At 53.6% G+C, this 19,882-nt stretch overlaps 1 protein-coding gene and 1 long non-coding RNA gene across 2 annotated transcripts; one reads left to right on the plus strand and one right to left on the minus strand.

The window, feature by feature from the left end:
* The first annotated feature begins 8,094 nt into the window (after positions 1 to 8,094).
* On the plus strand, positions 8,095 to 18,840 carry EPS8L1 (EPS8 like 1). Its single transcript, XM_033127022.1, has 20 exons — positions 8,095 to 8,171; positions 8,754 to 8,808; positions 10,046 to 10,086; positions 10,461 to 10,519; positions 11,111 to 11,272; positions 11,542 to 11,691; positions 12,204 to 12,286; positions 12,680 to 12,941; positions 13,145 to 13,271; positions 13,468 to 13,556; positions 13,638 to 13,712; positions 13,817 to 13,965; positions 14,642 to 14,783; positions 14,897 to 14,925; positions 16,841 to 16,973; positions 17,063 to 17,194; positions 17,404 to 17,515; positions 17,671 to 17,845; positions 18,215 to 18,347; positions 18,434 to 18,840. Exons 2-20 carry the CDS (start codon positions 8,792 to 8,794, stop codon positions 18,512 to 18,514), a joined length of 2,151 nt encoding a protein of 716 aa, XP_032982913.1. The 5' UTR covers positions 8,095 to 8,171; positions 8,754 to 8,791; the 3' UTR covers positions 18,515 to 18,840.
* On the minus strand, positions 15,906 to 17,902 carry LOC117034280 (uncharacterized). The gene is made up of 3 exons (XR_004425069.1): positions 17,816 to 17,902; positions 17,127 to 17,255; positions 15,906 to 16,314 (listed from the first exon to the last, which is right to left on the minus strand). It is a non-coding gene; the product is annotated as an uncharacterized LOC117034280 (long non-coding RNA).
* Positions 18,841 to 19,882: the final 1,042 nt, after the last annotated feature.

The raw sequence follows: 19,882 nt of genomic DNA on the forward strand, positions 1-19,882 counted from the left end.
AGGTAAAGTGTACGATGGGCAATTTGCAAAGAAAGTCAACAAACGTATGAAACCACTCAGGCTTATTGGCAATGAAAGAAATGCTTCTTAAGATAATGACAACATAATATTTTTCACCTATCAGAGTGGCATGATCAAAATAATGATAAAACCGAGTGTTGGCAAGGATGTGGTAAAACAGGTATTTATTCATACCTTTCGATGGGAGTGTCAATTAGTACAGCCTTCCTAAAAGGTCATTCCAATACATGGTAAAATTCATCCGTGCATATCTTTAACCCCGCCATTCCTCTTCTAAGAATTTATGCTGCTAATTGCTCATTGAGAAAGAACCATACATAGGAAAATGTTCCTCACTGCCCTGTATGTCATAGCAACACACTAGAAGCAAGTAAAATCAACCTCAATGTCAGCAGGAGGGGGGTCCTACTTTTCTCCTAGTCCTATTCCTACATTCCTTCTATAACAATTATTTAATGAGCACCTACAAATTCCAGGCATTGTACTAGATACTGGAAATTCAGCCACAAGGCACACAGGGTCCCTGCCCTTACAGAGCCCCTGACACTGACAGTAAAAGTTAGTTCATCTGTATGTGCTTCCGGACAGACTCTGTCTATGCCTTTATCAGGCTCCAATGTTTAAGAACATCCATGAGTTTCTTCATTAAGCACCAATACATGGTGGGGGTGGGGTGCGGGGAGCAGACTGACTCTCTTTTTGTTAAGTTTATATACATGCATATTTTTAGAGTAAAAAAAAAAACTATAATATTCTGCATGGGGTCTCTGCCAGACAGGGTGATGGGTAGTTTTATTTTTTTGTTGTTCATATGCATTTTCTCAATGTTTTTGGAGAATAGTTTCTTCCTTGTGCAGGTGAAACCATCCATGAGACGTAGTGGAGGGCGGTGGTTAAGAATGTGTGTGGGCACAGCAATCCAAGTGTCCCTCAGAGGATGCATGGATAAACAAAACATGGTGTACACAGACAGTGGAATATTATTCAGCCTTAGAAAGGAGGTGAACTGTGAAAATATTGTGCCAACTGAAAAGAGCCAGTCACAAAAAGACAAATACTGTATGGTTTCACTTCTTTGAGGTGCCTAGAGCTGTTAAATTCATAGAGCTAGAAAATAGAATGATGGTTACCAGGGGCTGGGGAAGGGGCAATGGGGAGTTGTTTTTTAATAGGGACAGAGTTTCAATTTTACAAGATGTAAAGAGTGATGGAGGTGGATGATGGGGATGGTTGCACAACAATGTGAATGTACTTAAATGTCACTGAATTGTACACTTAAAAATGGTTAAAATGGTAAATTTCATGTTATGTATATTTTACCACCGTTAAAAAATAAAGAAAATAATTAATAATAATAAAAAGAACATGGGTACTGTGTTCAGATACTGGTTCTCTCAGGCTTCAATAAAGCATTTCCCCTCTCTGAGCATTTTTCTCCTGTTCTGTAAACTCGGCTCCTAATATCATCTACCTCTAGGGCAGGGATCAGCAAACGTTTTCTGCAAAGAAAGGGCCAGATAGTAAGTAATTTCAGCTTTGGGGGCCATGCAGTCCCTGTTTCAAATACTCTGCCATTATGGCAGGAAAGCAGCCATAGACAATATGCAAACAAACGAGCACAGCTGAGTTCCAATAAAACTTTATTTACAAAAACAAGCAGTGGGCTGTACTTTGCTGGCCCCTGTCACAGAGTTTGGAAGGATGACACTAAGTACTGGCAACAAGGACCTAATCCACATTAAGTGCCAGAACATCGCTAACTGCTAATGTTATTATAAAGAGAACAATGCATACAAACTCCTTCCTCCCACCTGGTTCCCAGACTCACCCAAGATGTTTAGAGTCTCTCTTTAGACTCCATGTAAGCTATGTACATTTATCATTGCTGATGTTCTTAACAAATTCCTGATAAGCATTGGGTGCTGTCCCAGGTGCTAAGAGAATCCCCCCACAATGCCCTCTGCTTTCCCCATCAGAGGGCTTATGGCACCCAATTCGTTCTCTCTCTCTCTCTCTCTCTCTCTCTCTCTCTCTCTCTCTCTCCATTTTTGGAAATATATTTAAAGTTTTTAGGGGTAAAGGGATATCAGGTCTGCAACCGACTCAAACAGTTGAGAAAAAAGGGGTGTGTGTGAGAGAGACAGAGAGGGATGAATCAAAAGCATTCATGTTCATTGTTAACCTCCGGGGAATCTGGGTGTAGTACATGGGAATTGTTTGTATTCTTTTGCAACTTTTCTCTAAGTCTGAAATGATTTCAACACTTGATCAATACGACATGTATGAATCTTAAAGACCCTATGAGGTCACATAGTGTACAATTCCATTTATATAAAATGTCCAGAATAGGCAAATCCATACAGGCTGAAGGCAATTTGTGGTTTCCAGGGGCTGGGGGAGGGAGGAATGGGGAATGATTATTAATGGGTACAAGGCTTTATTTGGGGAGCTGAAGATGCTTTGGAACTAGATGGAAATGATGGTTGAACAACACTGTGAACGTACTAAACGCTGCTGAGTTGTTCACTTTAACATGATTGATTTTGGGGCGGCCGGATGGCTCGGTTTGTTAAAGCGTGAGCTCATAACACCGAGGTCGCCGGTTTGAGTCCCACATGGACCAGCGAGAAGCAATGGCTTGAGCTTGGAGCTGGGCCACCCATGAGCAACCAGTGACTCAGTGGTTAGACCAAGGTCACCAGTTCAAGCCCCACATGGGCCAGTGAGCTGCGCCCCCCCCCCCACAACGATATGGAAAAACAACGACTTGACACCCTGGAAAAACACACTGTTCCCCAATTTAAAACAAAAAAAAGATGATTAATACTTTTTTTTTTTTCCCCTTCTTCCGTCTCCCCCCCGCTCTGGTTCAAGCTGTTGTTTCTCAGTCTGGTTGTGTAGGACACAGCTCCCTGCCCCATGCTGGTATTATGAGCCTTGCGCTTCCCCGCCCAGAGGCAGTCTGTCACCTATCATCTGTCGACTGCTGGCCAGTATGAGCAGGAACAGTGCCTGGTGTAGAGTAAATGCTTAATAAACATTTGTTGAATGGATGGATAAATGTATTGAATAAATGGAATGGCCATCAGAAGCTAGGAGCTGGAGAAACAGACTGTTGCCTGAGGTGTCAGAGCAGGCACTGGAACTCAGAGCTGTCTGTCTGCAGAACCACCCTTGTCACCTCATGTCGCCTTGGTCATTTAATTATTGGTTCACTCCTTTGTTTATTTATTCTTCATTGATCAGCTAAGCACTGAGCCCAGATGTAAGCACTTTACATGTCTTCTGACAGCTCACCTTCCCACTAGCCTTTACGGCAGGTACCAGGACTTCTACTCGTTTTAGAGATGAAGAAATGAGAATAAACTGAGTCACCTGTTCAGAGAGTAAAGTCGCTTGCTCCAACCCAGTGTCCAAACTCGTCTGTCTGGAGTCCTTCCCCCGGGCCCAGCCCCCCAGCCTTGGAGCCAGGCACCTCCAGTTTCAGCAGACCTTCCCTCTTTCCATCCCTCCCAGAGAGCAAACAGCTTTGCCACAGCCTCCCTCCCCCACCCTACACCTCCAGCTAGCCAGTTCTCAGACCCCCCCTCTTGGTCCACTCCCCTGCCCGGCTCTATAGCTGGCAGGCCTCAGAGGGACTCCAAGGAAAAACCTACCCTAATCCCTTTGCCCAGGGAGGAATTTCTCTGGACTCCCACACTGCCTGAACTACCTCCATGATGGCACATTTAGGCCAGCCCATGCTTGCGTCACCTCCCCAGCCAGACTGAGAGCTTCTTGAGGCTCAGGCTTGGGGCAAACCCATCTGAGTTGGCGTTTGGCCAGCCTGTCGTTTGCTTTTGTCGTTGTCCTCACCAACATGATGACTGTCCTCATAGCTCGGTTTCTGGCCTCACCTCCTGGAGCCAGCCACACCTCCTACAGACTTTCCTGGTCCAGCCTCCCCAAGGTATTCCCTTGGCCGGAAACCCTCTCTCATTCTCGAAATTCAGGTCAAAGGTCACATGCCACCTACCTCAGAGAGGCCCTCTCTGACGACCCCACCTGTAGTGACCACACCTGCCTGTCCCTTGGTCAATCCCTCTCTTTACCTTTGTTTCATTTCCTCCATAGCGCTTACCACAACCTGAAAGTCTTATTCACGTATGTGTTCCTGCCTGTTTATCTTCTGACTCCCCACTACACCCACTAGGATGACAAAAACACAGGGGCAGGGGTGTGCTCTGCCCAGCACTTAGAACGTGCTTGGCACACAGTAGGTGCTTAAGCATCTGCTACTACATGACTTTGGGACATCGCATATGCCACTCCCCATGCTGAGAATATCATTCCTTCCTGTATCTTCCCTGGCGAACTCACATTTATCCCTTCAGAACACCGTCTAGTTAGCACTTAACCAGCGAAGGCTTCTTTGACCGCCTCACATACGCATCACAAAGCTGGCATAAAGGTCTCCTCTGGGGATACACAATGCCCTGTGCCACCTCCATTAGTGCACATGTCACTGTGAATTGTGACTGTAGGTGCCAGCAAGGTCTATTTTCCCAGTGAGACTCTCTTCTTGAGGGGAAAGGGTGAGACACTAATTAGGTCTCAGGAACCATTTACTGAGTGAATAAATTAGCAACAAGTGAGTAAATCTATCTCCCTGAGACCCAGCTCCCATCCTTACACCCTCTCCCAATGACCTGTCATACCTCTCATTTCCCAAGAATTTGACCTCGCTCCCTGTCCTATGAATTCATCAGTAAATCCTCTTGTTGGGTGCGTGTGTGGGGGGGTGTGAGCCCTGGGGGAGGAAGGTGAGGAAAGAGATGGGGGGGAAGAGTGTCAGATACGACACACAGGGCATCTTAGCTTATGAAGCCCCAGTGGAGAAGTCTGTTTGGTTCCCGGGTCCCCTCAACCCAGAGAATAAATTAACTAGCCCAGTTCGCCAGTTTGAGGACAGAGGCAAACTCAGACCCACAGTCCTAAAGCTCACTTACTGAAGGATGCCATAAGGACGGAATGAGAAGGCAAGGGGGTGGAAAGGGTTGTGTTCTTAGGTGCCCGGTTCCTCCCACTGGTAAGTCTCCAAGACAGGGGTTCACTGCCTCCTCCCGGGACTTACTGAGTCAGGCTGTGCAGGGGTGGGAGCCCCCACTGGTATCTGGGAACCACTTACTACGGTTTGGAGAGAGGGAGGGGCCTCCTTTGCGGCCACAAAAGGAGGAAGGAGCTCCTGGGCCCGGGAACTAGGGCGGGGGCTCCGGTTTCGGTGTCTCGTGCCGCTCCAGGCCGCGCGGAGAAGGAGGGCGGAGCCTGGGAGAGCCTGCGCCGGGCCGGCCCTCCTCCCTCAGACCTAGAGTCCCGGGCCCTGACTCCCACCGAATGCCTCTATGAGGTCAGTTTCTCCACCTGCATCTAAAGAAAGGGGCTTGCGATCAGCTAAATATGCACTTGTGTCACAGTCCGGGGGTACTGTGACCTTGGGCTCGTGGTTTTCCCCACTCTGAGCCTTTATCTGCTCCTCTGTCGAAGGGGCGCCAATCCCCCCAGTCAGCCTCACAGAGGGTAAGGGGTCTGTTCCTTCCACCCCCAACCCAGGTAGGAGCTCAGAAAATATTTGTGCCATGGATGTGACAGGGACACAGAGTGACAGGAGCTGGAGACAGAGACACACAGAGCCCTCTCCCTGCTGCACACCTAAGACCCACCCGCCCGGCACTCAGGTACGCCCAGCGGGCATAGCGCCTTGGCTCCTCCACCGCGGCTCCACAGCTCAGGCAGCTCCCTGGCCTGGAACACTCCTCCCTCCCTCATCCTCTAGGCCACTTTGAGCTGCCAAACTTGCCCTTCAGGTTCAGCTCTCGCTGCCCCTCCTCCAGGAAGCCTGCCCTGCCTCTCTTAGCAGCCTCTTCTGGGCTTCCACAGCACCCTTTGTGTCCTCCATTATAGCACATACCTAAAGAAAGACCATCATCTCTGTCCTTGTAACATTCATCAATCGTTTCCTCTTTGCCAGGTCCATAATCTCATTTAATCCTCCCAACACTGTGATCACCATTTTACAGTTAGGGGCCTGGGGCACAGAGAGGTTAAGTCATTTGTCCAGGATCACACAACTAGAAAGGGGCCAGGTCACAAAGTAGCAGTGCAGGCTAGCACCAAAGGATGCTGGGTCTAAATCACATGGCCTGGATTCAACTGTATCCATCAAGTATTATTAGCTGTGCGATTGCAGACAAATTACTTAACTTGTATGAGCCTCAGTTTCCTCATGTGTAAACGGGGTTCATAGGACCTATTTCATATATTGTTGTGGGGATTATACATATACACACACAGATATAATGTACTCAGAAAAGGACTTAAGCACACAAAAATTATTAAGTGGCAAAGCCAGAACATGAACCCACACCCCTGGACTCTGCCATCACACCACACCATATTATTGTCTCTTTCTCTCTGTTCTTTCATCCCCTTCAATCTAGGACAAGTATGTGTCTTCTCTGGTTTCCAGCCTCACTCAGCATAAACTGTGAAGTCAACACGTCTTGACTGAAACAATGAAGCAATAATGCACATGAATGCACCAAGTACAAAAAGCTCATTAATTCAACAAATATCTCACTTACTCTGTGCTGTACCCTATTCTATATGCTGCACATAGAGTGGGAGTCTGAACATACCCTTGGGAAGCTTTCATTCTAATGTGGACACATATAACAAACAAAAGGAACACCTATTCCATAGTATGTTAGAATGTGATAAACGCGCTGAAGAAAAATTAAGTACAAAGCAGGGGAAGAAATGAACAAGGGGAGGGTAAGAGATGCTGCAATTTTAAATAGGATGGTTTGCCAGGCCTCTCTGAGAAGGTGACATTCGAGCAAAGACTGAAGGAGGTGAGAAGCAAGCCATGAGGCTGTCTAAGGGAACAGCATTCCACGAAGAGGGAACAGCAAGTGCAAAGGCTCTGAGACAGGATGGGGTCTGGGAGCTCAAGGAGCAGCACGAAGGCCGGTGTTCAGGAACAGAGTGATAGGGAGAGGAAGAAGAGGAGATTAGAGTAGTGACCCTTAAGACCCTACAGACCTCAGCTTTCATACAGAGAAAGGAGAGCCACTGAAGGATTTTGAGCAGAGATGAATTTGACTTGGGCTGACTTTTGGGCTGACTTCAGTTTCTATGAAGTCCCTGCACTGAAACTAGACTGAGGGAAAGGGAGCAGGAAGACCAGTTTAGGAGGCAGGTCCATGTGAGAAATGATGGTGGTGAGAACTAGGTGGGAACCACTTATAAGAAAGAATAAAAGTGGGCATGTCCAGCCTCCTGCTTTCGGGGAGGTCTGAGCTTTGGCAGCTGACGTTCTCATGCATTCACTGCAGGAGTAACCTTGGGCATGGCTCTTAACCTTTATGGTCCTGTTTCCTCATCTGCGAAATGGAGACCCCCTCACCTCACTGGGTTTGGGAAAGAAATGATGTATACATATACCTCGGTTTGCAAGGACCTTGGTACAAGGAAGTGCTTGAAAGCAGACTTTATGCCTGAGGAACCTGCTTGTTTTTTGCGATGTACCTGGAGCTGAGTTGAGTCTTAGCCATCAGCATCATCATAGGGGTTTATTGAGGGAAATTTCCAAAGAAAGAGGAAAGAGGAGGGATGGGGGTCGAGGGCACCCGTGGTGATGGGAACTGTGGACAGGTGTGCACAGAGCAGGGGATGACACTGGCCCTGGAGATAGAAAAACAGCCGTGGGTTCAACGCCCATCCTTCCACATTGACCGCCCCTCTCTTGAAACATGAACAAGTAGAAATCAAACCTCCGACTTCCAGAGATATTAGGAGAATTGGAAGGGGGTATTTGAGACCAAGAACAGGTAGTGTGACATCTAGGACTGTTGTTATTGTTCTACTGTTGTTGTGAGGAGACAATTATGGTTCCTGCTCCTCTGAGGCTGTCCCAGCTGCCCCTCCCCTTCTTCCCCACCCTGGGTCCTTCTGCCAGCCCCGCCCAGGGGCCACTCCAGCTGGGCTGTGCCAGGTGAGTGCTCAGGTATGCGGAGGCGGGGCAGCCCGGGGAGGGAGAAGGAAGGAGGGGCCCTTGGTCTGGAAGGGAGAGCAGAACGGGGCCTCTCTGCTGACAGAGCCTGACAGGGCAGGTGAGGAGGGCGCCCGGGAGAAGGTCTGGGTCTGAGGGAGAAGGGGCTGGAAGGTGGGGACTCCTGGGTCTGGGGGAGGAGGAGCATGGGCCTGGACTCCTGGGTACTGACAGGAAAGGCTGCGGGACCCAGACTCTAGAGTCTTGTAGAGGTGAGGGCTGAAGATTGGGCCCCAGTCCCTAAAGGAAGAATATAGGGTCATACGGACTGAGGAATTGGATGAGTGGTTCTCTGAGGAGACCCGGGCTCAAAACCCTCTGGTTCTTAGGAATGAGCAGCTTGGAGCTTAAACTGGGTCCCTGAGAAGATAAAGCTGGGAGACTGGATCCTGGATAGAGGAGGAAAGTGGGATACACATAGATTAGGAAAATGAATGCATGGATTCCTGAAGGATTTGGGGGCCAGTGTACTAGGTGTGAAAGAGGAAGGGCTGGGGGCCTGGACTCCTGGGTCTGAGGGAGGAGGGGCCTAGAGTACCACGTCTGAGGGAGGAGGGGCTGGGGGCCTGGACTCCTGGGGCTGGCCTGGGAATCTTAGGTCCCGCAGGTCAGGTCAGGCCTCACCTCTTCACTGGCTCCCAAGGTGCCTCCAGGCCGCAGGAGCTCCCCATTCTGAGCACCATGAGCACCACCACAGGGTAAGTGCCCCCTGGCCACCAGGCCCCCAAGCCCACCACACCTCTCCACCCTCTCACCCGTACCTGCCGGTGGCATTTACAGCAGCCCAGATCTGGACACTCAGAAGTAAGTCAGAGCTGCCTCCTTCCCTGTCTGGGCTGTAGTTAGAGCTCTGCTCCAGAGCAGACAGACCTGGGTTCAAATCCAGATGCTAACACTCAGAAGTGGTATGACCCTGGCCAAAGGACATCTCCTCTTTGAGCCTCAGTCCCTCCTCTGTGAAACAAGGACAATTGTGAGAGCTTGATGGGATAGTGCACATAGAACTTAGCAGAGAACTTGATTAACAGCAGGTACTCAGCTAATAGGAACTGCTATTGCTGTTGTTATTATCTTATTATTAAATAGTGACCCTTTGCTAAAAAGTCAGACATGTTTATAACAAAGGCTCAAGTCTCCTGGAGTGAGCAGGGAGAAGGACAAAGACAGACACATGGGAACAGGTGCACAGGAGATGTGACGTAGTAAGTTCTCCAGGCCAGAGGTAATCAAATTGTGGGGAGATCTGACTGGCAGGAACAGAATGAGAGGTGGAAGTTTGACTGAAAGGGTTTCTTATCCCTCATCTCTGACCTCACCTGAGCTCCGAGCTTCTGTTATTTCCGTGGAAATGGGGACTCAAGAGTTCTTGGAGAAGGTGACCTTGAAGAGGGGGGTCGAAGGCAGGAGACAGAGAAGGATTTGGCTGGGAAGAGCCTGGCCCGTTGCGGGTGGGAAGGGAAGAAGGTAACTCTCTGTCTACTCCGAATGCTAATGCTATTGTAAAAAATCCCATTTATTGAGCAACTACCACACAGTTATTGAGGCTGCAAAACACTTCAACTGCATTATCTCATAGAATTTGCCCAACAGCTCTACCAGAGGGAAGCTGTAGGGTAATTAACCCCTATCTTACAGAGTAGGAAACTGAAGCAGGAGAGGTGAAGTCTCCTACCTTGGGTCTTATGGCAAGGCAGTAGTTGACGGGGGATTCAAACCCAGGTCCCTGTGACAGTAGGGACCACACTCACCAACACCACCCAGTACCACCACCTCACCTGTCTTAGTAATGTCCAGCTATGCCCTGCCCTCCCCTGCTTAGAATCCTCCGTGGCTCCCCAGTATCCTCAAAATGAAGTTGCTGCTCTGCTTGGCATTTGAAACCCCCATGATCTCCCAATTCCCACAGCCCCTCTCACCCCTGTTTTCCTTCACCAGCCCAGAAGCTGCCCCCAAACCAAGTGCCAAGTCCATCTATGGTGAGTTTTCAAGCAAGGAAACCCCAGGCAGAGAGAAACAGGATCTGAGGAGTGAGGGAACTGAGAACATGGACTCCTGGGTCTGAGGGAGGAGGGGCTGGGAGCCTGGACTCCTGGGTCTGAGGGAGGGAGGGCCGGGGGCCTGGACTCCCAGGTCTGAGGGAGGGAGGGCCGGGGGCCTGGACTCCTGGGTCTGAGGGAGGGAGGGCCGGGGGCCTGGACTCCCAGGTCTGAGGGAGGGAGGGCCGGGGGCCTGGACTCCTGGGTCTGAGGGAGGGAGGGCTGGGGGCCTGGACTCCTGGGTGTGAGGGAGGAGGGGCTGGAGGCAGGGGCTCCTGGGTCCATCCTCCTTTTTTCCCCCACACACCCCACAGAGCAGAGGAAGCGTTATTCAACTGTGGTTATGGCAGACGTTTCCCAGTATCCAGTCAATGTGAGTCTGGGGTCTGCGTTGCCACTGGGAGTCTTGTAGGATGAAAGGAGACTGGGGTGTTGAAAGCAGTTGGGCCTCCAAGTAGAAAGAACTTGGGAAACTCAGTTTGCTCACCTGTGCAGTGAACTTCATCTTGCCTTCGACATGGGCATCAATGGAGGAACTCAATTCCACTGGAATCTGCCAACTTTTCCTCTGGACCAGCTCTTGAGCTGGACAGTCTGGCCACAGGGACAAATCAGATGCAATCCTGGATGAGTAGGGGGCAGACAAGGTCCACAGGTACAGCAAAGGGTGGCAGTAGCTTTAATGGAGGTAGAGGTGCTTAGAAGGGACTAGATATAATCAAGACCATTCCCTGCTTTCAAGGAGCCTCCAGTCTAGATGGGAAGGCAGACCCAGGTGTTAGTCACTCTGATGAAAGAGAAATAAAGGTCATTGGGTAGAAGCATCCATAGGTGGAGCAGGTGATCAGGGAAGGCTTCCCAGAGGAGGTGCGGGTAGTCACAAGCCTGACGGCTGATTCCAGGGGATGCTAAGCCCACCTGGCATCATCCGGGGACTCACTGCTTTCTCGGTGACCCATGCTAGCACCTGGTGACTTTCTGCCTGGGTGAGGAAGACGGAGTGCACACGGTAGAGGACGCCTCGCGGAAGCTGGCCGTCATGGACAGCCAGGGCCGGGTCTGGGCCCAGGAGATGCTGCTGCGCGTGTCTCCCAACCACGTCACGCTGCTTGACCCCGTCTCTAAGGTGCCAGGGAGCACGTGGGTGGAAGGTGCAGATGGACTGAGCAGAGGAGGCATGGACTAGTGACATCGGGATCTTAGTGTGAATCTTGGCTCCTGTGTGTCCTTCCTCAGGGAACTTCTGGACCCCTGCCCCATTTTTTAGCCCTATTAGCCTCATATTAAACAGGGGTGCTGTCGCGGGTTTGCCCTGCTCAGTGCCTGCACCTGCTGTCCCTATGCAGTAGTGTTTTTGGTTCCGGACCACAGTTTACCCGCAGTCCCGTCCCGCAGGAGGAGCTGGAGTCGTACGCACTGGGCGCCATCGTGCGCTGCGACGCGGTGATGCCACCAGGCCGGAGCCGTTCGTTGCTGCTGCTCGTGTGCCAGGAGCCCGAGCGCGCGCAGCCCGACGTTCACTTCTTCCAGGGCCTGCGACTCGGGGTGAGCGGGCGGGACTCTGGGGGCAGCGACTGAGGATAGGTCTGGTACCTGGAGGCCCCGGGGGCGAGGCGTCTAACATTGGGGCGTGGCCTGGGGCAAAGGCAGGATCTGAGCCAGCGGAAGGGGCGTGATCTGGAAAGACGTTCTGGAAGGAAGGGGGCTTTGAGTGCAGGATGGATAAAGGGTCGAGGTAGAACGTGAGGGCGTAAAGGAGATGGAAGCTAAGGGCTTGGACAGAATATGTGAGCGGGGAGCAGCCAGACCTGGAATGAGGGTGAGTGTGGTCTGGGGTCCAGGAGCCACCTAGACGGGGCCTCCGTGGGTGGGGGTGTAGCCTAGATCAGTGACAGATTTATGGCGAAGGTATGAGTCTAGGGCGTGGACTTGCGTGTGTCCACAGGCGTGAATGATGACTGGCAGTGGTCTGGGGCCGAGCCAAGGAATCCATCCGGAGCTCGGCCAGGTCGGGCAGTGGGTGGGGTGGGGGCATGGCCTGACGGCGTGATTGACAGGCGGAGCTGATCCGAGAGGACATCCAGGGGGCTTTACACAACTATCGTTCCGGCCGTGGGGATCGCAGGGCGGCGGCGCTCAGGTAAGGGGACTGGACTGGCGGCGGAGAAGAGAGGACAGGTGGGGGTCTCTTTGGTCCTCAGTTTCCCCATCCGAGAAATGGGCTGATACCACTAGCCTAGACCAGAAAGAATTTTGAATGGAGTCAAACAAAGCCTGCTTCAATTCTTGCGTGTACCTCCCAGAGAAGTGTGGGAGGACCCTACTTTTCCTGGTTCTGCTCCTCGTGTTCTCCCTTAGCCTCGTTTCCCTCCAGAGAAGTGCTCCCCTCCCCCCCATATCTTGGATTTCTCCCTACCACTCTGAGCCTAGATTCGACCTTTTTGGACAAGTGTCTCCGTCTTAAGCCCCGAATTTTTCCCCTCTCTGGGCCCCTGGGGGGACCCAGCCTCAGTTTGTCCTTCTCCATTCACAGGGCCACGCAAGAGGAGCTGCAGCGTAGCCCCTCAGCCGCCTACGAGACCCCGCCCCTGCAGCGCCGCCCGTCGGTCCGCGCAGCGATCAGCACGGTAGAGCCTGCCGCTGGCTGCGGGCGACCGCAGACGGAGCCCATCCCCGAGGCGGAAGCGGCGCGGAGACCCTGCTTGGCGGAGACCTCCAGTAACGTTGACCCGACCTCCCCGGACCTGGGCCCGCGCGGCGGGGACCTGGCCAGTCTGCAGGCTGAGCGGGACGTGGTGAGTGAGGCGAGCCCAGATGCCCAGGGGCGAAGCTACACTGGGAGCGGTACCGGCTGTGGGGTATAAGTCCTCCATCAGTGGGTGGGGCTTGGTCCTGGGCTGGGGTTGGTGTCTAAGCGCTCTTAGCTGGAGGGCTTCCACCCGGGTGATGAGGGTCCGGGTCTCGGGGGTCTTACGCGTCCTCTTGCTCTGTCCCCCAGGACATCCTGAACCACGTGTTTGACGACGTGGAGAGCTTCGTATCGAAGCTGCAGAAGTCTGCGGAGGCGGCCCGAGTGCTGGAGCACCGAGAGCGCGGCCGCAGGACCCGGCACCGGGCGGCCGGGGGTGAGGGGCGCCCCTCGAATGGAATACCAAACACTCCCTCCCCTGGTCACACCCAAATGCCTCCCTCTCCCTAGGATCTCTCCTCATACCCCCTACTAGTTTGACTCCCCATCCTGATATCACTGGGTCTCTGCACCTCTCTCTCTGACGCTCTCTCGGTGTTCCCCCAACGCCTTGCTTGCCCCCTTACCCACAGAGGGCCTCCTGACGCTACGGGCCAAACCGCCCAGCGAGGCCGAGTACACCGAAGTGCTTCAGAAAATCAAATACACCTTCAGCCTGTTGGTGAGGACGCGTCCGACCCAGGGCATCAGGGGCGAACCTGACGCCTCCATGCACTTATGCCAAGCCCTTTCTACTCTGCAGGCTCGGCTGCGCGGCAACATCGCCAACCCCTCCTCCCCAGAGCTGCTGCACTTCCTTTTCGGACCTCTGCACATAGTGAGACGACACCCCCCTACACCCTCAGGTCCCCTTGCAGAAGGAGGAATTGGGGTTCCACTTCTAGAGGGTCTGATAGCGTGCCCACTTCTTTCTCCTGGTAGATTGTGGACATGTCGGGTGGCCCCCAGTTCGCTGGCGGCGTGCGGCGTCCGTACCTAACGTCCGAGGCCGTAGCACTGCTGCGGGACAATGTCACCCCAAGTGAAAATGCGCTCTGGACCTCGCTGGGGGACTCGTGGACCCGCCCAGGGTGAGGGTTGCGGGGACTGAGGGGTGGGGCTGGGAAGCAGGGACGTGGCTATTGGAGAGCGGAAGGGAGGTCAGGGGCGTGGTGATTGGAAAGAAGGTGGGGCTGGGAAGGAGTCGAGGCGGGGCTTACATGGGGGTGTGTCGAATGAAGAATGGACCTAGGACAATTGACAGCATCCGATTCGGGGAAAGGCCAGAAATTAGCGTGAAGGAGAGAATTAAATTTAAGATTGAATCACGACCGCACAGGATCAAAAGGCGGGGTTTAGAGGAATAGAATGGGGCTCCAAGTGCGGGGCCGAGCGGTACTGAAGGGGCGGGGTTTAAGAAAAGTTTGACCCGTGGGTTTGGAAAGGGGACGGAGTCTGTGCTCTTGGAGGCAGAAAACCTCAAGGGGGTAGGGGCAGAACCAGGAAAGGATGTGCATAGCTAGAAACCCGGTTTGGAATCAGAGGTGAGATACGTACAGAGGCTGTTGCGGGGAGCATTAAATTGGAATCCGTGTATTTAGAAATGTAATTGATGTCGTGGGTGGAGCAGGGCTTGGCAAAAAGTGGCGAGGATAGAATAGCTGGGATAGCGTGAGGCTTAGGGAAAGGTGGAAAGTGAAGCTAATGACAGGGCTCAGTCGGGGACGGACCAGGATCCCTAAGCCCTGGGCCTGTCCTTGGTCGCAGGGTGGAGCTGCCCCTGGAGGAGGGACTCCCATACATTCCCGAGTTCTACAGTGGCTGGGAGCCCCCGGCCACTGACCCGCACGGCCGCCCCTGGGAGGACCCAGTAGAGAAACAGCTACAGCACGAACGGCGGCGCTGGCAGGTGAGGCTAAAGCTTCAAGGGAACAGCAAGCTCCCCCAGGTGACACAGCGGGGACCGGGAAGTCTGGAAGCAGGCCGGCCCAACTGACCTGCTGCCCTTTTTATCTCCTGCAGCAAAGCGCCCCCCAGATCGCTGTCAATGGGTGAGTGTCGGCCCCAGGGCGGGGCAGGTGGGGTCCAGAGGGGTAAGTCCTGGGGTTTCCAACGCTAACTTCGCCCCCTTTTTTCTTTTTCCTTCTATCTACCCGGCTCTTCGCAGGTGGGTGAGGTGGTGACGAGGCGGGGGCCGGGGCTGGGAGAGGGGGGAGGAGTAGGGAGGGAGGGGGCGGGGCTCTGATTTCTGGGTCTAAGGGAGGAGGGAAATGGAGGTCCAGATTCCAGGGTCTGAGGGAAGAGTGGGCAGGGAGTGGGTAAAGTCTGAGAGGTTGGAACCCTAGGTCCCCAAAGGGCTGGAAGAAGGCAATTTGATTTCCCAGGGTTTGGGAAGCTCTCTGCATGGGTCCCTATCAGGACAGAGCGCTGGGTGTTGGGGGGAAGAGGCTGGGGAACTGGACATTTGGGTTCAGAAGAAGAGCTCAAATCTGATGCTTGAAACCTTGAGAACCAAAGAAGTTGGGACTTTCAAGAGCCATGGGGCAAGTTTCCAAGAAAGTTAGGAAGTGGTAATATCTCTGGGCCCCTGGGAGAGGTGAAGGCTGGGAGACGGGACCCTCGCTTTCCCAAGGCTCTAAACAGTTGTCAGTCCCTGCTGCGTGTCAAATTGGACGCCTTTACAGGTTAAAAGGGCAAGGAAATTAAAGCTTGAGACCTGGACTCCTGGGTCTCTGGGGGAGAAAAAAACGGGGGGGGGGTCCAAGTTCACTGTTATAAGCAATGGGGGTGCAGGGGGGAAGAAGGGGATAGAGGGGCTAGGACTCTAGGGTCCCTAGGCAAGTCTGGGGCAGATAGGAGGGAAGCCACGTGGGATGAGAAGAAACCAAGCAGCAAGGCTGGAGGAGCAAAAGGGGGGTCTGGATGAGGGCCCGGCAGAAGGTCTCAGCAGGGACAGCATGCTGGGAGTGCCGGCCCCACACAGGGGGTGCCGCAGCCCTGAAGACCCCCCCTCTCCCTTGCACAGGTAGGCCTGATCTGGGCTGAGATCCCTCTTACTGGGGGGTCAGAGCCCAAATCCTGCTCCCCTCCCCCCAGATGCCTGGTCTTGCGGAACCCCCTCCCTACCCTACCTCTGTGCTTCTGAATCTTGGGCTTGACCCCAGCTTTTGAGTTCTTTGGAGAGAAAATGGGAATCATAATAATAATCCCTTCCCGGAAGAATGAGACGTCCATGAGGTTGTACAGGCTAGCAGTTAAGAAGTCGAGGCCAGGGCAGAGCTCAGGTTCATGTGCAGCTGCATGCACAGGAGAGCAGAGTTGCTCAGGACATGGGCTCGGGGGCTAGCCTGCCTGGGTTCCAGGTCAGCTCCGCCTCTTTCTTGTTCTGAGACCTTTCCATCACCCGGTCACTTTACATCCCTCTTCCTCCACCTCCTCACCTGTAAAATGAAGGTAAAAATAGGGTCTTTGGGAAGTGAAAGAGAATGGGGGGGGGCCGGTCCAAATATACGGTTCTTCCAGGGGTTGTCTTGAGAATCAAATCAGCTAATATATGTAACAGACTTTGAATAGTGCTTGGCACGTGCTAATAAGTGCTAACTATTGTTTTTATTATGACCATGGGTGATTATGCATGAGCCCAGGAAATAGTAGATGTTCAATAAATAGTAGCTGTCTCCAGCTGTGTGATCTGGGGCAAGTGATTTTATCTCTGAGCCTGAATGTTCTCATCTGTAAAATGGAGGTGATGCTGTACCCGTATCATGTGCTTACAGCATGGTACCAGGTACTTAAGAAGCAAAATAAATTCAAGCTGTTATTCCAATTTTAAATTTCTGTTAACAGTACTAATTTGGCCCCCTGCCTTGGCCCCTGCTTGGCTCTAACCCCAGCTCACACCAACACCCTACAGCTCAGAGCAGTGAGGCTGCCTGCCTCCTATCCCCAACCCTTCCTTCTCCTCAGTCACCAAGACCCAGAGTCAGAAGCTGAGCCCCAGCCTGAGCCAGAGCCAGCAGGGAAGTGGGTCCTGTGTAATTATGACTTCCAGGCCCGCAACAGCAGCGAGCTATCGGTCAAGCAAGGGGACGTGTTGGAGGTTAGAGGGGTGAGGTGGCTGAGGGGCTGGAGTGGACCTAGCCCTAGCTGCAGACACAGGCTCTGAACCCTCCCTCATACCTCCCCCAGGTCCTGGATGACAAGCGCAAGTGGTGGAAAGTTCGAGACCAGTGGGAACAGGAGGGATACGTACCCTATAATATCCTGACACCCCACCCAGGGCCCCGGGTAGGGCGCAGCCAAAGCCCTGCCGGAATTCTGGTAAGCCAGGGCAGACTCCTGGGTCTTGAGGTAAGAAGTGCTGGTAGCCAGGTCCTGGGTCCTGGGAACAAGGGGCGTGGAGATCAGGCGTCAAAGTCTAGGGTACTGGCAGGGGAGTTGGTTGCGAGTTCAGAAACATGTCCATAAGAGGAGGGGCTGGGACTCGGAGTCCTCTCTGATCCAGGTGCTCTCCTCTTGGTCCTCTCTAGCATAGCACTCCACCTCCCCCAACAGCCCCGGAACTGGCCGCAGCTCCTGTCCCGGCTCCGCCCCACTGGGACAGCTGTGACAGCCTCAACAACTTAGACCCCAGCGAGAAGGGTGAGTGGTGGGGGCACCCCCCCATCCGGGGAAGCGGTTCCTGCCCTCGCCTTCCAGGCAGGGAAACCGAGGCTCAGAAAGAGTAGATGCACTCCGGCCCATTATGAGGACCCTTCGCCCTGAGTCCGTCCCCCCTCCCTGTTTCCCGTCCGCAGAGAAATTCTGCCAGATGCTCAGTGTCAACGAGGAGCTGCAGGCTCGCCTGGCCCAGGGTCGTTCTGGCCCCAGCCGCACAGTTCCGGGGCCCCGCGTCCCGGAGCCGCAGCTCAGCCCGCGCTCGGACGCCTCAGAGGTCCGCACCTGGCTGCAGGCCAAGGGCTTTAGCTCCGGGTGAGTGGCGGTGCCAGCTCGGGATCCTGAGTTGTGGGCACTAGAGGCGGAGCCTTCTGATTGGCCCAAAGAGGGGGCGTGGTTAGGCCGCAGGGAACCGATATTGGCCCAAAGCGAGGGTCTGTGTGTGGTGCAACAATGCATGACTAGCTGTGATTGGCATGTTTTCCCAGGCTCCGATTGGAGTCTCCAGGAAAGTCCTGCCTCCCTTCAAAAGTAGGATTCAGGAGCTTTCCGCAGTGCCCCGACCTTGCTTGAGCTAGAATGCTGATGATTGGACAAACGGCTGGGTGGGCATGAAGTGATTGGTGGGGCTTGGGGAGCTGATTGGCCGGCAGGCCTGACCATGCCTCCGCTGCTCTCGCTCAGGACTGTGGACGCGCTGGGAGTGCTGACCGGAGCGCAGATTTTCTCGCTACAGAAGGAGGAGTTTCGGGCGGTAAGCCCTCAGGAGGGGGCGCGCGTGTACAGCCAGGTCACGGTGCAGCGGGCGCTGCTGGAGGTGAGCTGGGAACCCAGCCCCGGCCCGGGCCAAGGAGGGAGCCCAGGCTCGGATGCCACGGTCTTGATTTTCACTCCGCCCACCAGGACAAAGTGTCAGAGCTGCAAGTGGTGATGGAGAGGCAAAAGAAGAAGGTGGAAGGCGAGATAGAAACGGAGGTCATTTGACTTTCCCTGGCTCTCCGCTAAAAGCTGGCAGGCAGCGGGTTTCCCTGCGCCCATGGGAGAACTGACTCTGCACACCCCCAATCAGTGGAAGTAGACCTCTAAAAGGATCACCGACCTGTTCCAGCCCTGGTCTTCCCGTCCCGGTGGATAAACTGGCCTGTCCTCGCTGGAGTCTCCTGAGTGAGCGCTGAACTTGCGGACTGGCCAGGAGCGGGAGGGGAACAGGGTGAAGCGACAACTTAGGGACCCCGCTTGCGACGCACCCCAAGAGAGGTCGCACGTGGGAGCCCTGTGCATTGTGATATGTGACCCAGTCTATAAACAGCTTCCCCTTAGCAGGCGGTGTCAACTGCTGTCCTTTCTCTACTAGGGGGTTCAGGGAGCTGACTGCCCCAGCTATAGCCTCAAGGGATGAAAGGAATCTAGGAGCCCTCCCCACCTTCTTTAGTTTCTTTCTCTGAATCCTCTTCTCCCTCCCCGGGGTCCCAATCCAGGCTTCCTCTTGACCTCCTGGCCTCCAGTCTGTCCTCCAGTTCACTCCAGAGGGATCTTCTGAACACCCGGTATCCCAGCCCTTCCCTTGCTCAAAATCCTTCTGTGGTTCCTCAATGCCTTCCTAGTCCTGTAGTCTGGCATTTGAGGTACTGAGTGGTTTGGTCCCTACCCACCTTGCCAACCTCATCTCTTAACTCTTCATTCTTCCATGCATTCTAGTCCTGCCCTCTCCAAACACTCCCCAAACGCCTTCAACCACTGGGGCTTTGCATTTGCTGGTTTCTGCTAGCTGGAACAGTGATTCTCTGCCTGGTGAACTCCTATTTGGCCTTCGAAACCCGGCCCAAATACCCAGTCTCCTAGAATCCCCCACTTTGTCCCCCACCTCCTGCCAGGGGTCCAGTCACGGAAAAGTGGTTGCCTCCTGAACGTGCCACAGGCTTCCTGGCCACTCTTCATCCTGTGAGATGACAGCCTAACATGAAACTTCCTACCACAAGAACAACTAGCTCCTTTTCCCTCCGCCAGTCAGCTTTTTCCCATTATCTGGGTGGCTGGCGAGGCTGGTTCAGGACTGATTTTCTCTGGTTCCCAGCCTCATTCAGACTGGATGTTCCTCCAGCTTTGGGAATAAGGTAACTTCCTCTTCCTCCCGTGGCTCCTTCTGCTTCCCCAAGAATGCCCACTGTCAAAGTCCCCTGCCAGAATTCCGGCTGGCCTCTGCCCCAGAGCCCAGAGGCACAGCTGTGGGCAGGCAGGAGCTGTGATTCTCAGTCCCCACTCTGCCCCATCGTGCCTGTTTCCTTCTGCAACCAGGACACATTAGATCTCCAAGACTCCTTCCCACCTTGACCTGCCACTACCCCCTGCTCA

This window comes from Rhinolophus ferrumequinum, chromosome 15 (genome assembly GCF_004115265.2).
Source record: "Rhinolophus ferrumequinum isolate MPI-CBG mRhiFer1 chromosome 15, mRhiFer1_v1.p, whole genome shotgun sequence".
NCBI classification, from domain to species: Eukaryota; Metazoa; Chordata; class Mammalia; order Chiroptera; family Rhinolophidae; genus Rhinolophus; species Rhinolophus ferrumequinum.